The sequence below is a fragment of the Nelumbo nucifera genome, chromosome 8 (genome assembly GCF_055504915.1).
Source record: "Nelumbo nucifera cultivar China Antique chromosome 8, China Antique-T2T, whole genome shotgun sequence".
Taxonomy (NCBI): Eukaryota; Viridiplantae; Streptophyta; class Magnoliopsida; order Proteales; family Nelumbonaceae; genus Nelumbo; species Nelumbo nucifera.
In genome coordinates, this window is record NC_142656.1 from 43,498,804 (window position 1) to 43,518,848 (window position 20,045).

The following is a 20,045-nucleotide window of genomic DNA, read 5'->3' on the forward strand; positions in this document are numbered from 1 at the left end:
CAAAGTTATTCATTTAAAAAATTGACAAAAAATTTAAAATTTTAATTTACATGAATTTTGATGTCTACAATTTCTTACATATACAATAATTAAATAAAATAGTATAATAAAATTGAAAATATTATTTATTTTATTAATATATTATATAATATATATTATTATATAATTATAATATATAAAATATATAAATATATATGGGCCATGCTGAGCCACGGGCCACAGGGGGGCACGGCATGATAGTGCAGCCCATGCCAGCTTGGCCCGCTGACCTGAAACCCCAAGCCCGGCACAGCCCACGGACCCATACAAATCGTGTTGGGCCACGGCACGGCCCGTGGACCATCGAGCCGGGCCGGCTCAAAAACGTGTAATATGCAGTATTTGGAAGAGAATATAAAACATCACATGAACTAGTATTTGGTAGGTTTAAAAGACTGACATGTTCAGATTTCTTTGGGGTTGCATGCGACAGCGGTCGCAGTAAATCTTCTTGTGATCAACTCCGTAGGCATGGTCCCCAATGTTAGGGTGTGGTTACAGCGGAGGTTTTGGAATTGAGTATGAATATACTAGTAACAAACAACGCTAATTAAATCAGTCGTTTTCTCACACTTTGTCCTCATCGATGAGAGTTTTCAAACAACGCTAATTATTTCTGATGTTTTGAGGACAGTGGTTCTCGTTCTCTTCAATATATAGACAGGGAGAGGGAGATTCTGCTCCTTGTAGGTTGCAATTTAGTTAGTGGCCACAGAATTGTTGGAAATGGGTAGAAGGCCGTGCTGTGTAGAAGAGGGGCTGAATAGAGGATCATGGTCTGCTATCGAAGATATGATACTCACTAGCTACATTAATCTCCATGGAGAAGGGAAATGGAGAGAGCTCCCTAAGAGAGCAGGTAAATTAATTAGCAACTGAAATTATTTGTTGGTTACATTATTTCTTCACCCAACACACTTATGCATATTTCATTGCATAGCCTGATGTCTTTTCTTGCAGACGATCGATAACGGTGGTTTCTGTTACTCTGTAGGTTTGAAACGTTGCGGAAAGAGTTGCAGGCTCCGATGGTTGAATTATTTGAGGCCAGATATCAAGAGAGGAAATATTTCCAAGGATGAAGAGGATCTCATCATCAAGCTTCATAGGCTTCTTGGTAACAGGTCTCTCTCTCTCTCTCTCTCGATCTCAGTTGAACAGAAGGCAATATTGGGTAATTATACCTGAAACTTTTGGTGTTTCAAGAGGCTTGAGGCTTCATATGGTACTTCCTAATATTTCCATTCATTTGCAAGAAATTATGAGATTTATTGCTTAAATCATTTATCCCTTCGTGCAACTCTGAAGTGCATTCTCAGAATATAATAATGGACTTCTGCTTTTGCAGATGGTCCCTCATAGCCGGAAGGCTACCTGGACGAACGGATAACGAAATAAAAAACTACTGGAACACCAAACTGAGCAAGAAAATTCAAGGCCAGACGCCAAAGATACGGATTAACGGATCTGTAGAGAAGAAGGCTGCAAGCGAATCCTTCGTTAGCTCAGAAACTCCTCCTGTAATCAAACGAAAGCCTCGAGATGCACTAGGGTTTTTCTCCCACGGCAAGAAGGAAACGAGATAACGAAGAAGAATGGAGAGTCTTCTCGGGACTGCAGCAGGCCATCCTCTTCATTCCAACAAGTGGATGATGATTCTTTGGATATGCTGGTGGGTTTTGACATGAACGAGCTGCTTTTCATGTCGGATGATCTGAACTCCAATTGCTTACAGATTTGTAGCGATGGGATTCGGGGAAGCAGTAATTTGGTCACTGGAGAGGATGGTTGGAATAACTCTTCTTGGTGTTCAGATGATCCCTTCTCAACTGGTACTGATGTAATGCTTCAGGGTGGTTCTGGTAATGAAGCAATACTTGAAAATTGCAGTATTGATACTCTTCAACCTGATGAAGCTTTGGAGCTCAAGATGCTGGCTTCTTTTCTCAGCTGATTGCATCGATAGAGCACTAATATCTTCCTACGTACAAAACTGGAAATAAATTTCTCGGAACTGAACTCTATTAGGCTGTGTTTTGCTTGATAGAAAATAAGATAAACTGAAAGTTGAGCTGATGAGGGAATGTTCTTAAACAAAACTTCATCTCAACTTTCTGTTTCTCTCCTATTTTAGTCTTAACTAGTCTGTCGTTTTATTTCTTTCCGGCAAGATAAAAGCTGTTCTTGTCGGCATGGAAAGTCCCTAGTGTTGTCTTCTAAAATGAACCCTAAAAATTTCAGCAAGAGATTTCATTCGTTGAGTTGTTCAATGTAATTCTTAACTTCTTTTTTCATAAACTCTTCAATTGAATCGTTTCATCAACCTAAAATAATTGTCAACCAGTAGTTCTCAATATGGTTATTATTTTTTGTCATAAAGTATTGAAAATTGCTAATAAATGATAATTCCAAGTAGTTAGACATCCCTCTATGGAGTCCAAAATCAATATAATAGAGTTCATGCATTTTGCATCATTATTCGTGAACCATTTGGCTTTACGTTAGCTTTTCTTTGTTATTTCTATGGAACCCGTAATCACTTAATCTTACATCTCAGTCTGAGGTTTCCTATTATTTTCTTCATCTTAGAAGCCTGTGGTAGAGTTCTTGCATTAGAAAATGATAACTCATCACTGAAATCAAGAAGAAAAAAGGATTTTTGTTTTTTGCAAAATTTCATTCAATCCTTGAATGTTCTGTAGATGTACATATTTTATTGTTTTCTTTTTTGCAAAATTCATTTAATGCTTAAATATTCAGTAGATCTACATATTTCATTTTTTTTTTTTTTTTTTTTTGTATTTGGAGCCACGCACAACTAATAACCCCTCTTTTTCCCAAATCAGTGGCTGCTGGAATCGATTTCATGTCAATGCTGTAGCGAACCAGCTAACATACCAAACAAGCCACACATATTTCATCGTTGAAATGCAAGGATATGTTGATTTGTTGTTGGACATGTGGTGTTTCCTTTTTTGTATATTAGTAGATATTATGGATTTTCTGTAAAAATAGGATTTAACAAATATATAAAAGTAATTTACTTTTATATTTTAAAATGGTTTTGATAGGAGAAAAGTAAGGAAAAGATGGATCTATGAATGATCTAAATAAAATCCATTAATCCATCAAAAGTTCCTGTAAAAAATGTCTTTTCAAATTTTTTAAGTAATTTACAGAAATAAAATATAAATATAATAATTATTTTAAAAATTAAATTTTATTAATTACATGACATATGTCTCTTAGAATTTCCAATGGGTTTGATATATTTTTTCAATTGAGGATATGTATTCCTATGAAATTTATGTCAACCACCCTAATAATAAAATTTTATTTCTTTCTTGGATGTACATAGAGGTTGTAGAAGTTTCTATCACTCTACCATTGTGGCCTAATCTCATTTTACCTATTGAGTGTGAGAGATAGATGTGAACAACCATGTCTTTTCCCTTAAATTAAACTTGAAAATGAATTTAGCCAATGACCTAGTATGTGTTTGGTACCGTTTATGTTTATTGAATAAACGTTTGTACTTTATTTACTGGTAAAATCGAGAAGTGCAATAATTGCAATCATTTATGACAACTGGGCGCCACTTCAGTGTAACGGTGAATAAACGCCTGGCCGTTTGTGGAAGCTTAAAAAAATAACTTCTACAAACGGCTGGCATGCACATAAACCAAAGTTCACTTTTTACATTTTCGATGTATGCAAAAGAGTGAGAGAGAAAATGCTGATATGGCACCTATGTGGCACCGTCAAGAAATGTTTACTGAATAAACATAAACGTTACCAAGCATCACCCTAATGATCCATCTGGTTGAACCATTAAATCTTTTGAAATAATCAATGGGTTGCAAGTTGGACATTTGATCCCCTTTTTTTGTATTTTTATCTTTTAGTCATTTTCCATCATTAATAACAAAAGCCTCATTTACTATAATTATTTTTGTTTAACATAATGAATATAAAATATAATAGATGTGAGCTCTGAGAAGCTCATGGCCAGTTCAATGACATGGAGTCGCCACCCATTTTTTAGAGGAAATGGATCCTCATTTTCAAATTCGAAAAATGATTTACTTGCCTCGATAGTGACTCCATCTTCCATGGAAAAGGCACACAACCGAGAGATTTTGGGTCACAAGGATTGGGAGAGGGAAGGTATTAGGCACCCCTCTCTCCAAGCTATTGTAGCAGCCTAATATGTGAGTTGCTCAGGCTTTCCTTTGGAGCAAAATAGAAATGGTTGCAAGAATTTCTTAAATCCAAAGGAACATGCTTTTAACTTCTCCTAAGACCGATTTTGAGGTGATGCTATCGGATCTTAGGTACTGATTTCCCTAAGACCCTTGCCTCTCTACCTCTATTCTCAACCAAGAAGATATTGTAAACAATGGTTATCTAATATTTCAGAACCTCAAGTAATCCAGAAAAAGCTAAAAAATGACTTACCTTTCGTATGTACCTTGTTAAAAGTTTTCCAACAACTGAGACGAGTTTGAATGAGATATTGGGATGGATGGTGTAATTTTTGGTTTCAATTTGTATAGCTAAAAACAGATGGGCAGATTGGAAGTTTGATCTTCAAGGACTTTGGGATTACAGAGGTTGGAAAAATTCTATTTTCTCTTCTTCTTCTCCTTTAGGATTCTCCCTTTATTTTTTCCTCTCTCTCTGGGGGCCTCTCTTGGGTTTCCTTCCTCTCTTTAAGCTCAAATTAGATCAATATTTATAGAGAAAGGGAGGGGGTCTGGTCTGAATTCGCTCAACTACAGTGCTTGGGATTTAACAGAGATTTTTCACAAAAATAGGTAAAGATCCTTCAAAGAAATAGATGCCTAGTCAAGGCTACCTATTTGGAAACATTTTCTTTATTTTGAGGGTGGATTTCATGGGTTTTGTGCGTCTAATGGGAGCTTGGGGCGTGCAAGACGTTGCAGCCCCGTATTTGGGGCTAATAGTGGCAAAAAACATAAATTTGATGAACTTTTAAATGTTATTTTGTCTCTTATTGGTTTTAAGTGGAGGTATATTTGGGTTTTTGGGCTTTTTGGTCTATTAAATTTTATTTCATTGGTCCGAGTGTTCTAATGGGCTAAGAATGGGTTTGACATCAGCCATCACCCTTTTGGGACTTCAGGTTGGAATGAATGACATGGTAATTTAATTTTGTGTGTTGAAATGGTATATTTCTAGTTTAACAATCAAACGGATGAATCTAGTCGTGAAATTTGATGTGTTAGGGTTTTTCGGGTCTCTAGAAATTGTGGTGGTGTCTGATTAGTCAAATATGGTCGGAATGATAGAGATCTATGGCTGACAAGTTCGGATCAATGAGATTTGTTGAAATGAAATCTTTGTTTGACGATAGTCCAAACGGGGGAATTTTGAGCTACAATTTGGTGGGTAGGCATGGATTAAGGGGAAGAGGCAGGTGGATTGTTCTACTATGGGAAAAATATGATCATTCTAGGCCATCAGAATGAGATCTTGATGTTTTTCAGGTTGATCATCGTAAATTTGTGGTGGGATTCACTAGTTGATTGTTTCCTAGTGATCTTGGTGTGATGGGTGTGTTGGATTTGATTTTAAGGAGTTAGAGTTTGAATATCACATAAATCGGGGCCGTTAGAAGGGGGATTGGCATGATGAACGGTGGATCTTTGTAGTTTAGTCATGAAAATTAATGTGTAACTAAGTTGTGGTTTTCCAAGTTTGGGGATGACGTCTGATTAAGGTTCTTATTTTTCCTGTGGATTGTATCAAATGAGGGTATTTTGGGCTTTGGAAAGTGTCAAGTTGATCTGGTTATGTTTCTATGTTTTTTGAGGGTCTAAGAGAGGTGTACCAAAGAGGTAAGGTGAAGGGGCCGAGCAAAAATTGGGTGATAACAATAAACATTGTCAATTTTTATGTAGACACACAACACACATGCAAATTTTATAAATAAAAAATTTAACACTTCATCTTTATATAAATTTATTACCTATAAGTTAAAAAAATAATTAAAGTTTTAAAACTTTTTTATTTTTTAATTTTATAAACAATGAAGTTTCCATAATATGACTATTGGCTTTGGATTCCGATGTGGCTGAATCCCATCCGACTCCAACCCAATTACAACCCTAAAGACATGGCCAATTTTCTGTAATTTTTCTATGTTGCATACTTATCTCTTTTTATATTTTCATTATATGATTAATGATGTCATGGGCGTAGACATTGAAGGCCTACCATGGGCCAAGATAGTTAAATTGGTAATATAGACCCAAACCCTTATCATATGAAATATAGATTAATGTTATACTAATCATTTCTTTGAATTATTGTTTTTGTATATGTAATATTAAAATTCAAAAAACATAGAGTACTTCATACTTTATACTATTAGATTAATAAAAAATTAAAATTTGAAGAGAATTACTATAATAAAGAATATTTTCATTAAGGAGCTAGTAAAATTAATTGATTTATTTATTTTTAATATTATTAGGCATTTAATATTATATTAATGTTTGAGTTTAGTTTTGTATATTAAATAAAATTTCTAATATAATTGAGTAATGAATTAATACTGAATTAACTGAAGGGATATTTAATAAAAATTTCAATTAGTGGCATTTGAGTTTTTCTCTTAATTACTTTTATCTTTTAAAATTTAAAAAATACAAAAAAAATATATGGGTTTAGGGGAGTGGAGAGTAGGGGTAAGCATTCGGTTTATTCAGTTAAAAACCGAACCGAATGAACCAAAATTTTAGAAAATGAATTAAAAAATTTAAAACCGAGCCAAAACCAAATTAAAGGAAAACCAAAATAACCTAAACTGAAATTTTCGGTTTGGTTTTCAGTTAAAACCATATTTCAAAAATATATATACGATATTATATATTATATATATCATAACATGTAATATATAAATATATATTATGAAATCAAATTTTATTATATTATATATTAATATATATAAATATATTATATATTAAATATGATATGTTATATACTATATATTATATATTACATGCTATATAGCATAGTTGGATTAATTTGATTTTTCGATTAACTGAATTTCTAATTCTGAAAACCAAAATATTTAAAGAACCAAAACCGAAATGTTTGATTCAGTTTTTCAGTTTTAACCAAATAATGCTCACCCCTAGTGGAGAGAGGTGCATTCCTATTATTGATTCAGAAATGGATACAACTCATAGACAAACCTGTGAAAATTTCCCCTTCTGAGCCAATAAAATACTCAAATCCTTTGTTTTTAATTTGGAAAAATCTATCATAATGAAAAACATGATATCGAAAAGTTTTGACCAATCAAAACTCCTTGTGAATTTTGACAAGGATCCACCTAATAATTGGTTGCCACTTTTATGATGATATAAGATTTTTTTGGTATCGTGTCTTTCAGTCATCATAGTTTACTTCCATTTGATATATATATATATATATATATATATATATATAAGTTTTCTTGCATCAGGTCTTTGAGGCATCATAATTTACCTTTGCTTCCATTTATAATTGGATTTGGACCGTACAAAGGTAATCGATCTCATCTCTATCCCATCTCTGTCCCATCTCATATGTGACCCCAGATGCCACTGAACTCATTTTCAAAATAATAAACCAAAACAAACAAAAACACAAGAAGAGAGACAATTCATCAAATAAAAACAAGACTATGAAAGTTTCCTATTCAACTGGAGCTGGCTACTCCTCGTCCTCTTTCAATACAACCGCCCCACGCTGTGACCTTGCGTCCCCTTGCCCATGGGCCACAGCGCCAAAGCACATAGAAAGGCCGAGCTGTTGAGCCTCCAGTGTTTTATTACTTTTATCACAACTTTGTTCTGTTCTCTTTTATCGTTAAAGTTTCTTGGGATTCATACAGCTAGCAGAGCATTGAAGAGGAGACAAGGAAATTATTTAGGGTCCAGGAATAGGAATATGGTCTAAGCAGAGAAGCTCGCTCTAAACATACCAAGAGAAAATCTGAAGCTCGTGTGGTTGTTATTACCTGTTGGGATCAGATATCACATTTTAAAAATAATGGTGGGCATGGTTTTTAAAACTGGACAGAATCGGATGGGATGGAAAAACCGGGAACCGGTCACTTGATCGGTTCTGTTTTACCCCAGAATTGTTATTCTATCAAAAACCATTGATTTGGGTGGTTAAATCATTTAACGGTTTGGCCATTTTTTTTTAAATATTTTTTTTTGTCAAAACAGGCTATTCATTCGGTTTGAATGGTTAGAACGTTCGACCCAGGAACCGGACCCTAACCAGTTCAATTTAAAAACCTTGATGGTGGGCCTTTTCCTGATCTTTGGACCAGTTCGGTACCCAGTAGCGTAGAAGACTTGTTTCTTTCAATGCATGTAAGCATCACAAAAATAATTCATCTAATCGTTCCTAATTTGGAGAGTTTATCTTTCCACATTTACCGGGTGGAATTGTAAACAATTGTTGTTTCTTCAATTCTAGTTTAAAATAGGCCCATTGATGTGATATTTTGTCTTTCTTTATAACGTTGCAGGTTTTTGTGTTCTACTGGACTCACTCCAAATATAAAACACCTGAGATGTAAGTATAATTATTTTGTTTAAAATAGGCCCATTCATGTGAGGCCAAAATGCATGGCTGGGTTCATAAAAATGAGATGTACGTACAATTATTTTGTTTAGAACGTCCACTACTACGCACATGTAGGTGTGTCAATTTGACTGAATTTGGTCTAATCCGATCCAGTCCAATGTGAGTCCACTAGAAATGGATTTGATCCAATCCAGTCTAATAAATTTTTAATTTGGACCATTTTATATGGGTTCAGAGACTGTTTAATATATTCAAATTCTTGTTAATTTAGATTGAATTTAAATCAAACCTGGTCCATTGACACCTATGTTTTTATCTTCTATCAATGCACTAGATATTAGCTCAATCCAATATAAATTCGTTATAGAGGAACCAGATGAAGGGATGAAGGATCCATCATATGGATGAAATTGATCAACTCCGCATGATCCCCAATGTTAGGGTGTGGTTACAGGGGAGGTTTTGGAATTGAGTATGAATATACTAGTAACGGAACAACGCTAATTAAATCAGTCGTTTTCTCACACTTTGTCCTCATCGATGAGAGTTTTGAAACAACGCTAATTATTTCTGATGTTTTGAGGACAGCGGTTCTCGTTCTCTTCAATATATAGATAGGGAGAGGGAGATTCTGCTCCTTGTAGGTTGCAATTTAGTTAGTGGCCACAGAATTGTTGGAAATGGGTAGAAGGCCGTGCTGTGTAGAAGAGGGGCTGAATAGAGGATCATGGTCTGCTATCGAAGATATGATACTCACTAGCTACATTAATCTCCATGGAGAAGGGAAATGGAGAGAGCTCCCTAAGAGAGCAGGTAAATTAATTAGCGACTGAAATTATTTGTTGGTTACATTATTTCTTCACCCAACACACTTATGCATATTTCATTGCATAGCCTGATGTCTTTTCTTGCAGACGATCGATAACGGTGGTTTCTGTTACTCTGTAGGTTTGAAACGTTGCGGAAAGAGTTGCAGGCTCCGATGGTTGAATTATTTGAGGCCAGATATCAAGAGAGGAAATATTTCCAAGGATGAAGAGGATCTCATCATCAAGCTTCATAGGCTTCTTGGTAACAGGTCTCTCTCTCTCTCTCTCTCTCAATATTGGGTAATTATATCTGAAACTTTTGGTGTTTCAAGAGGCATGAGGCTTCATATGGTACTTCCTAATATTTCAATTCATTTGCAAGAAATTATGAGATTTATTGCTTAAATCATTTATCCCTTGGTGCATCTCTGAAGTGCATTCTCAGAATATAATAATGGACTTCTGCTTTTGCAGATGGTCCCTCATAGCCGGAAGGCTACCTGGACGAACGGATAACGAAATCAAAAACTACTGGAACACCAAACTGAGCAAAAAAATTCAAGGCCAGACGCCAAAGATACGGATTAACGGATCTGTCGAGAAGAAGGGTGCAAGCGAATCCTCCATTAGCTCAGAAACTCCTCCTGTAATCAGAACGAAAGCCTCGAGATGCACTAGGGTTTTTCTCCCACGGAAAGAAGGAAACGAGATAACGAAGAAGAATGGGGAGTCTTCTCGGGACTGCAGCAGGCCATCCTCTTCATTCCAACAAGTGGATGATGATTCTTTGGATATGCTGGTGGGTTTTGACATGAACGAGCTGCTTTTTATGTCGGATGATCTGAACTCCAATTGCTTACAGATTTGCAGCGATGGGATTCGGGGAAGCAGTAATTTGGTCACTGGAGAGGATGGTTGGAATATCTCTTCTTGGTATTTAGATGATCCCTTCTCAACTGATACTGATGTAATGCTTCAGGGTGGTTCTGGTAATGAAGCAATACTTGAAAATTGCAGTATTGACACTCTTCAACCTGATGAAGCTTTTGAGCTCAAGATGCTGGCTTCTTTCTCGGAACTGAACTGGAAATAAATTTCTCGGAACTGAACTCTATTAGGCTGTGTTTTGCTTGATAGAAAATAAGATAAACTGAAAGTTGAGCTGATGAGGGAATGTTCTTAAACAAAACTTCATCTCAACTTTCTGTTTCTCTCCTATTTTAGTCTTAACTAGTCTGTCGTTCTATTTCTTTCCGGCAAGATAAAAGTTGTTCTTGTCGGCATGGAAAGTCCCTAGTGTTGTCTTCTAAATGCTGAACCCTAAAAATTTCAGCAAGAGATTTCATTCGTTGAGTTGTTCAATGTAATTCTTTAACTTCTTTTTTAATAAACTCTTCAATTGAATCGTTTCATCAACCTAAAATAATTGTCAACCAGTAGTTATCAATATGGTTATTATTTTTTGTCATAAAGTGTTGAAAATTGCTAATAAATGATAATGGAGTTAGATATCCCTCAATGGAGTCCAAAATCAATATAATGGAGTTCATGCATTTTGCAACATTAATTAGTTATAAATCGAAACTAATTTAATAACTTAAATTAAATAATTCTATAAATGAATCCATCCTAATGCTAGCGCTAGACGATTCATGTGGGAAGGGGTGTCAATGGACCGATTTTGGGTTGGACTCCGTCCAAATCAAAATCCATTTAGATGGATTGGATGGACCAATAAGACATATATATTGAATCTGGATGGATTGAACGGACCAATATGATATATTGGATTGGACTTGGTGTAAGACAGTGTATGCCCTTATCTCCAATCAGATTGATGTACTTGATGATATTTATTGTAAAGGAATAAAAATACATAATTGATTCATGTGTTTTGGTATGTTTCTCTTTTATACCCTTAAACTGGACACCTATGAGACTCGTGTTAGTTTAGAGTCTTCATAGCCATTGGATAGATCTGGGGAGATTTATCCTGGCAAGGCTGATACTGATGTGCCGTCAAGTTGGTTGGGGTGGTTTGTCTTAGATGCTAGGGTGGGACCTGAGGTACATGCAGTGTGGGTTTTCTTGAAACCCTGAACCGAACCAAAATTCCAGTATTGCCCTGCACCTTGGAGATAGATGGGCAAAAATAGAATGTTATACTTGACCCCTAGACTCGATTATGGTACTACACAACGTGTCGGACTGGGCTGTCTTTGATATGTCAATCTGTGAGATTTTTAGAGGGGGTCAAAACCTGGGTAGGTTGGGACAGTCCGAGAATTCATCTGAGTGGGTGATCATAGTGATAGGATCAGCTCTCTTGTCGGACAAAGTGAATGATCGGGGATGCATAATCTCTAATGGAAACCTAAACTGCTAGCATTTGATTTCGACCGTTGGAATTTGTTTTTGCAAAATATATTTATATATAGGTATACATACATATATATATATACATATACATATACATATACATATACATATAATTATACATATACACATATATACATATACATATACATATACATATATATACATATACATATATATATACATATACATATACATATACATATAATTATGGTTTCAAAATGTTTGCAAAAAGGTTTTAATTCCCGGGATCCATGTGAGTAGAGGGTGTAACACTGTTCCTTGCAGCCGAGGAAGAGGTCCTCTCTTGTCGGGCAATGTTTGATCATTATGGGCTGCGATGTTAAGTGTAAGACGATTGTGGGTAATACCTGATGGGCTAATCTTGCATCTGCTCACAGTCCTTGGGTTTTCATAAGGTGACTGGACCCAATGACCATTTAGTGTAAGTGTTGGGCCCATTAAAAGTCCATAGTGATGGACTCAGGGGTTCACTATTTCCTATAGTGAATTCAGCCAGGCCTTGTAACAAAGGCTGGACTGAACCCATGTGGCTGATGTGTAGATCAATGTTTGGGTTCCACGCCATATAGGGAGAGCCAATTGGGCATCAGGTTAAGAGGTTAAGTGAGCATATAAACTTAATGAGCCTAAAACCCAATTTCGAACTGGGTTAATTAGATTAATTAAATAGGGGCAAATTTGGGTTTGGATCTGTAGATAAGGATAAGAGGACAAGTCAATGTTTGGGTTCCACGCCATACAGGGAGAGCCAACTAGGCAGTAGGTTAAGAGGTTAAGTGAGCATATAAACTTAATGGACCTAAAGCCCAATTTCGAATTGGGTTAATTAGATTAATTAAATAGGGGCAAATCTGGGTTTGGATCTGTAGATAACGATAAGAGGACAAGTCTTATCCACTTAAAGAGTCTAGATCCAAATAAAGATTTGGATCAAGAAATTCCTAATTTAATTAGGATTAAGCTGATCTTAAACTATAGATAAGATAAATGATTATCCTTATCAATTAAAGAGTCCAGATCCAAATAAAGATTTGGATCAAGAAACTCATAATCAGATTAGGAGGTTGTCTCTTTAAGGTTATAAATAAGAGAGCAGGGCAAACATGCAAAACATACCAGACAAGACACGACAATCTGCAGAGTTCTTCCCTGTTCTTGCAGCCCCTACCCAGTTCGATCTCCACTTGTGCGAGTGATCAAGAATTGTTCTTAATATCGTTTCTTGGTACATGAAGCAATCTGAAGTCGTGCTCACTAACCCTTTACTCCATTCTTGCTAAAGAATCCAGTTCTTGTTGAAGAGTCATCTTACTAATCCTGTTTCACCGCACACTGTGTCATCTTTAGTGGAAGCAAGTTTTGGTTTTCTCCTTGGGAGTTACTGCTACTCCATATCAGGTATATCCCTCTCCTCCCTTTTGGTTTCAGATTTGGTCCGATTTGGTTCAAGATTGATCATTGGAAATGTAGTTTTCTAAAATAGGGAATGTGATTCCTAGATGGGAGAGAGAGAAATGGGCAAAAGGCGTTCTACTCGAATTGCACAGTTAACGTTTTTTGGAAAATTAGTTCCCAGTTTTTGGGTGAATAATCTGAAATTAAATCTTTATTAATCTGATTTATATTTAGAACTGTTCTATATATTTTTCTTGGATTTTTGGTTGTTCGTATGGTGGAGATCAAATTCTTTTATTGGCACAAGAAATTTGCGCACCTACTGATTGATTCTATTCATTCTTGGTTTGTAATTAATTTATTTTTTTAATTTTTAGACAGAATGTATAAAAATTTGAATCTGATGTAATATTAACAGAAAAATTAGGTTTTCAATTTTTATTTCATTCGAAGATGAAGCAGAAAGCGCAAAGGAGAGAATTTCGCAGATTCAGGTTCAACGATCTGCGATTTGCAGTTTTCGAGACTACACACTACGAACTGATCTTTGTTTTGTAGGGTAGCAGTCTTACGAACATCCCTTTTACTGATTCTTAAATGTCATGTATCAGTTGTTTAATTTCAGATCATCTGCTTGAATTGAATCTTGAATTAAACATCAAACCCTAGACCCATTCAAACCAGATTGGACCAAACTGTTTTGAATGAATCTGTGGTTCGATGCGGGCTGTTCTTAGCTCTAAAATTTCCTTCATGGGCCGAGGGATTGATGGTTAATTGCAAGATACAATTTGGCCCACATCTGTAAAACTTAGTTTTAATTTGTTAAAATTGCTTTAGCCCAATTCAACATAAAAGCTATATGGTCCGAATTGCTCTTTGCAGTTCAACCCATATACCTAGATAATATTAATTGGTAATATTATGAAATTAAATGGGCTTTATTTATGGGTTTTATAGTTATTTAATTGATTAGATCAATTATGGATTTCATGCATGTGATGTATGGATGTGTGATGTGCTACGTTCATGGGCCATAAGCACTTGGCCCATGCTAATTCGATAGTGGCTCTTTCGCACACCATAGATGAATGCACATCATTACCATGGTGTCCTTAAGATCATTAAATGATCTCCTTGCCTGGTGGGTCCCACACCAGCTTCCTCCCCAAGAGGAACCGTGCGGAACCCTAGTCGTTTAGGGCCCATCTAAATCTGTCTTTACGAAAGCTAGTGGGAGCCACTTTGGTTTGACCTAAATCAGATCTAGGGAGTTTCCGTTCTCTCCATTAAATATAAGTGCATGTGATAAGGAACTTCATATGATGAATTCTCTAAAGGTCTTCCATCATTAGTATGAAGGTTGACTATATTGACGGGTAGAGATGCACCATAAAATTGGGCTATCCATCTGCTAATGCAGTTGGCTGGATTACTTCATGAAATGATAGGGGTATCATAGACCGATGTGGAAGGGGCCTATCTTAAAATGGCTATAAACCTTGTCTGACAAAGGCCAAAGGGAAAGTTCATAAGATGAGTGGAAGAGAACCTTCACAAAAGGTGGTGGGGTTTTGCAGCTGAAATAGTTGGCTCCATACACCCCTTGTGGTTTCCCACATTTCCAAAGATACAACTGTCTCTAACACTAAGATTGGAAGGAATCTCAGAGATGCCCAAAGTGGAAATGGAACATAGATTAAAAGCCCTTTCTATGTGATGACATAAATCAATTTGGTTGTGGACTTACAAATCTGCCTTGCCTTTACTAGAAATGGCAAACGAAAACTTCACCAAAATGTTGGATGATAACAAACTCAAAGGCCCTAATTATGCTGATTGGTTTCAAAACCTTATGGTGGTTCTGACGTCCGAGAAATTGGACAAAATTGCTAAGAGCCCTGCTTCGGATTGTCTGGGTGACAGGGCTTCGGAGGCTCGAAGAAGCGAGTATCAAGAATGGGAAGAGAAAAACTCTCTTGCCCAGTGTTATATTATAGCCTCTTTGGACAATCCGATACAGTGACAATTCGATAAGATCGAAGTGTCCAAGATTATATTGGATTGTTTGAAGACTATGTATGAAGAGCAGAACCGTTCTACTCGACAAAAGGTCTGAAAATTGTTTATGACCGCACAGATGACCGAGAACCAACAGGTTCATGACCATTGTCTAGAGATGATGGATTATATTAATGAACTGGAGGCTCTCGGGTCAGGGCTAGATCATGACACCAAAATTGACGCTGTCCTCAATTCCTTACCTCCCTCCTTCAATCAGTTTATCATGAATCACAACATGAATAAACTAAACGTTAGTCTTCAGGAATTCAGTAATATGTTGTAGAGGGCTGAAGAATTGATTAATAAGGATAAGCCGATAGCCATGCTTGTTGAAGGTGGAAAATAAGGCAAGAAAAAGCGGAAGGCTAAAAGGAAGGCTCAGAAGAAGAGTAGCAAAACTATAAAGCAGAAGAAAGATAATGTATCGGATACTTGTCACTTCTGCAAATAGACCGACCACTAGAAGAGAAATTGTCCTCAATATTTGGAAACTAAGAAGCAAGGTAATTTTAAATCTTTTATCATAGAGACCAATTTGTTGGTCACTTCTGCTTCCTGGTGCATTGACTCTGTGGCTTCAACTCATGAGTGTAACTCACTGTAGGGGTTTAAGATAAGTAGAAATCTGAGTAATGGAGAAGTGATGCTCTACTTGGGGACTTCTATAACAGTTGCAACTACAGCCATAGGAACTGTAGAACTAGTTTTTAGAGAAGGAATAATTGTACTTAAAGATTGTCTTTTCGTACCTAATTTAAGAAGAAATTTGATTTTTGTCTCAAAATTGTGCATGGATGGTTATTCTATCTTATTCAGTAATGTGGTTACTATTAAACGGAATAACAAATTCCTCGCATACGGAGAACTTAAGAACGGTCTCTATGTTCTTTATCCTTCTCTTGAAATAAATATTACCTAAACTATGTTGGAAATAATCCCCAAAAAGAGGACTCGTGATACAGTTAATCCCACATGCCTGTGGCATTACCGACTTGGCCACATAAATATAAATTGTATCACAAGGTTGGTAAAGGATGGTCATTTGAATTTTCTAATTGTAGATCTTCCAACCTGTGAACCTTGCCTTCAGGGTAAGATGATGAAGCGATCATTTACCGGTAAGCCTGAAAGATCTACAGGCACACTTAACCTTATACATACTAATGTTTGTGGTCCCCTGAATGTTAGGACACGTAACCAGCACATTTATTTTATAACCTTTATCGGTGATCACTCACGGTATGGTTACATGTACCTAATGAGATAAGTTTGAATCTTTTGAAAAGTTCAAAGAATTCAGACAAGAAGTCGAGAAACAGTTAGGGAGAGAAATTAAGACCCTTCGATTAGATCGAGGCGACGAGTATCTCTCTGATGAATTATGGGACTACTTAAAGGACAATAGGATAGTATCACAACTAGCTCCTTCTGTTACACCACAATTAAACGGTGTGTCAGAAAGGAGAAATCGGACTCTATTAGATATAGTCTGATCACTTCTCGTCCACTCAAAGTTACCCACATCCTTTTGGGGTTTTGCATTAGAGATTGCGATTTACGTGCTAAATCGAGTTCCAACTAAATCCGTTACTAAGACTCCATATGAGCTATGGACCAGTAAGAAACCAAGTGTGAGACATTTGAAGATTTGGGGTTGTCTAGCGCATGTTAAAAGAACAAGTGCTAACCGACACCATATGATCTATGATCACCCACTCAGATAAATTCTCGGACTGTCCCAACATACCCAGGTTTTGACCCCCTTTAAGAATCTCACAGATTGGCATATCAAAGACAGCCCAATCCGACACATTGTGTAGTACCATAATTGAGTCTAAGGGTCAGGTGTAACATTCTAGTTTTACTCATCTATCTCCAAAGTGCAGGGCAATACTAGAATTTTGGTCTGGTTTAGGGTTTCAAGAAAACCCACACTGTATGTACCTCATGTCTCACCTTGGCATTTGAGACAAGCCACCCCACCCCAACCAACATGGCGGCACATCAGTGTCAGCCTTGACAGGATAAATCTCCTCAGATCTATCCAACGGCTATGAAGATTCTAAACTAACACATACATGTCCAATTTAAGGGTATTACGCAGAAATATACCATAACACATGAATCAATTATGTACTTTTATTCATTTACAATAAATATCATTAAGTACATCAATCTGATTAGTGATAAGAACATACACTGTCTACACCAAGTCCAATCCAATATATCATATTGGTCCGTTCAATCCGTCCAGATTCAATATATATGTCTTATTGGTCCGTCCAATCCATCTAAATGGATTTTGATTTGGACGGAGTCCAACCCAAAATCGGTCCATTGACACCCCTTCCCACATGAATCGTCTAGCGCTAGCATTAGGATGGATTCATTTATAGAATTATTTAATTTAAGTTATTAAGTTAGTTTCGATTTATAACTAATTAATGTTGCAAAATGCATGAACTCCATTATATTGATTTTGGACTCCATTGAGGGATATCTAACTCCATTATCATTTATTAGCAATTTTCAACACTTTATGACGAAAAACAATAACCATATTGATAACAACTGGTTGACAATTATTTTAGGTTGATGAAACGATTCAATTGAAGAGTTTATTAAAAAGGAAGTAAAAGAATTACATTGAACAACTCAACGAATGAAATCTCTTGCAGAAATTTTTAGGGTTCAGCATTTAGAAGACAACACTAGGGACTTTCCATGCCGACAAGAACAACTTTTATCTTGCCGGAAAGAAATAGAACGACAGACTAGTTAAGACTAAAATAGGAGAGAAACAGAAAATTGAGATGAAGTTTTGTTTAAGAACATTCCCTCAACGGCTCAACTTTCTGTTTGTCTTATTTTCCATCAAGCAAAACACAGCCTAATAGAATTCAGTTCCAAGAAATTTATTTCCAGTTTCGTAGGAAGATATTATTGCTCTATCCATGCAATCAACTGAGAAAAGAAGCCAGCATCTTGAGCTCAAAAGCTTCATCAGGTTGAAGAGTGTCAATACTGCAATTTTCAAGTATTGCTTCATTACCAGAACCACCCTGAAGCATTACATCAGTATCAGTTGAGAAGGGATCATCTAAATACCAAGAAGAGATATTCCAACCATCCTCTCCAGTGACCAAATTACTGCTTCCCCGAATCCCATCGCTGCAAATCTGTAAGCAATTGGAGTTCAGATCATCCGACATAAAAAGCAGCTCGTTCATGTCAAAACCCACCAGCATATCCAAAGAATCATCATCCACTTGTTGGAATGAAGAGGATGGCCTGCTGCAGTCCCGAGAAGACTCCCCATTCTTCTTCGTTATCTCGTTTCCTTCTTTCCGTGGGAGAAAAACCCTAGTGCATCTCGAGGCTTTCGTTCTGATTACAGGAGGAGTTTCTGAGCTAATGGAGGATTCGCTTGCACCCTTCTTCTCGACAGATCCGTTAATCCGTATCTTTGGCGTCTGGCCTTGAATTTTTTTGCTCAGTTTGGTGTTCCAGTAGTTTTTGATTTCGTTATCCGTTCGTCCAGGTAGCCTTCCGGCTATGAGGGACCATCTGCAAAAGCAGAAGTCCATTATTATATTCTGAGAATGCACTTCAGAGATGCACCAAGGGATAAATGATTTAAGCAATAAATCTCATAATTTCTTGCAAATGAATTGAAATATTAGGAAGTACCATATGAAGCCTCATGCCTCTTGAAACACCAAAAGTTTCAGATATAATTACCCAATATTGAGAGAGAGAGAGAGAGAGAGACCTGTTACCAAGAAGCCTATGAAGCTTGATGATGAGATCCTCTTCATCCTTGGAAATATTTCCTCTCTTGATATCTGGCCTCAAATAATTCAACCATCGGAGCCTGCAACTCTTTCCGCAACGTTTCAAACCTACAGAGTAACAGAAACCACCGTTATCGATCGTCTGCAAGAAAAGACATCAGGCTATGCAATGAAATATGCATAAGTGTGTTGGGTGAAGAAATAATGTAACCAACAAATAATTTCAGTCGCTAATTAATTTACCTGCTCTCTTAGGGAGCTCTCTCCATTTCCCTTCTCCATGGAGATTAATGTAGCTAGTGAGTATCATATCTTCGATAGCAGACCATGATCCTCTATTCAGCCCCTCTTCTACACAGCACGGCCTTCTACCCATTTCCAACAATTCTGTGGCCACTAACTAAATTGCAACCTACAAGGAGCAGAATCTCCCTCTCCCTATCTATATATTGAAGAGAACGAGAACCGCTGTCCTCAAAACATCAGAAATAATTAGCGTTGTTTCAAAACTCTCATCGATGAGGACAAAGTGTGAGAAAACGACTGATTTAATTAGCGTTGTTCGTTACTAGTATATTCATACTCAATTCCAAAACCTCCCCTGTAACCACACCCTAACATTGGGGATCATGCGGAGTTGATCAATTTCATCCATATGATGGATCCTTCATCCCTTCATCTGGTTCCTCTATAACGAATTTATATTGGATTGAGCTAATATCTAGTGCATTGATAGAAGATAAAAACATAGGTGTCAATGGACCAGGTTTGATTTAAATTCAATCTAAATTAACAAGAATTTGAATATATTAAACAGTCTCTGAACCCATCTAAAATGGTCCAAATTAAAAATTTATTAGACTGGATTGGATCAAATCCATTTCTAGTGGACTCACATTGGACTGGATCGGATTAGACCAAATTCAGTCAA

General features: G+C 36.5%; 2 protein-coding genes and 1 pseudogene across 3 annotated transcripts; 2 read left to right on the forward strand and 1 right to left on the reverse strand.

Annotated features, from left to right (window-relative positions):
- The first annotated feature begins 694 nt into the window (after positions 1–694).
- Positions 695–2,379, forward strand: LOC104611395 (transcription factor MYB1-like; annotated as a pseudogene). Its single transcript, XR_016079870.1, has 3 exons — positions 695–898; positions 1,034–1,163; positions 1,388–2,379. The product of XR_016079870.1 is annotated as a transcription factor MYB1-like (transcript).
- A 6,894-nt stretch (positions 2,380–9,273) lies between these two features.
- LOC104611394 (transcription factor MYB1-like) lies at positions 9,274–10,884 on the forward strand. The gene is made up of 3 exons (XM_010278417.2): positions 9,274–9,465; positions 9,601–9,730; positions 9,936–10,884. The coding sequence occupies exons 1-3, from the start codon at positions 9,333–9,335 to the stop codon at positions 10,552–10,554; spliced, it is 882 nt and encodes a 293-aa protein (XP_010276719.2). The 5' UTR covers positions 9,274–9,332; the 3' UTR covers positions 10,555–10,884.
- A 7,021-nt stretch (positions 10,885–17,905) lies between these two features.
- LOC148789953 (transcription factor MYB1-like) lies at positions 17,906–19,550 on the reverse strand. Its single transcript, XM_088893654.1, has 3 exons — positions 19,358–19,550; positions 19,093–19,222; positions 17,906–18,887 (listed from the first exon to the last, which is right to left on the reverse strand). Exons 1-3 carry the CDS (start codon positions 19,488–19,490, stop codon positions 18,281–18,283), a joined length of 870 nt encoding a protein of 289 aa, XP_088749780.1. The 5' UTR covers positions 19,491–19,550; the 3' UTR covers positions 17,906–18,280.
- Positions 19,551–20,045: the final 495 nt, after the last annotated feature.

Excerpts from the sequence above, each read along its gene's own strand:
- LOC148789953 (XM_088893654.1), bottom strand. The coding sequence starts at position 19,490 with ATGGGTAGAAGGCCGTGCTGTGTAGAAGAGGGGCTGAATAGAGGATCA. Across the intron at positions 19,223-19,357 it reads AGAGCTCCCTAAGAGAGCAG|GTTTGAAACGTTGCGGAAAG; the intron begins GTAAATTAATTA and ends GTTACTCTGTAG. Across the intron at positions 18,888-19,092 it reads CATAGGCTTCTTGGTAACAG|ATGGTCCCTCATAGCCGGAA; the intron begins GTCTCTCTCTCT and ends CTGCTTTTGCAG.
- LOC104611394 (XM_010278417.2), top strand. The coding sequence starts at position 9,333 with ATGGGTAGAAGGCCGTGCTGTGTAGAAGAGGGGCTGAATAGAGGATCA. Across the intron at positions 9,466-9,600 it reads AGAGCTCCCTAAGAGAGCAG|GTTTGAAACGTTGCGGAAAG; the intron begins GTAAATTAATTA and ends GTTACTCTGTAG. Across the intron at positions 9,731-9,935 it reads CATAGGCTTCTTGGTAACAG|ATGGTCCCTCATAGCCGGAA; the intron begins GTCTCTCTCTCT and ends CTGCTTTTGCAG.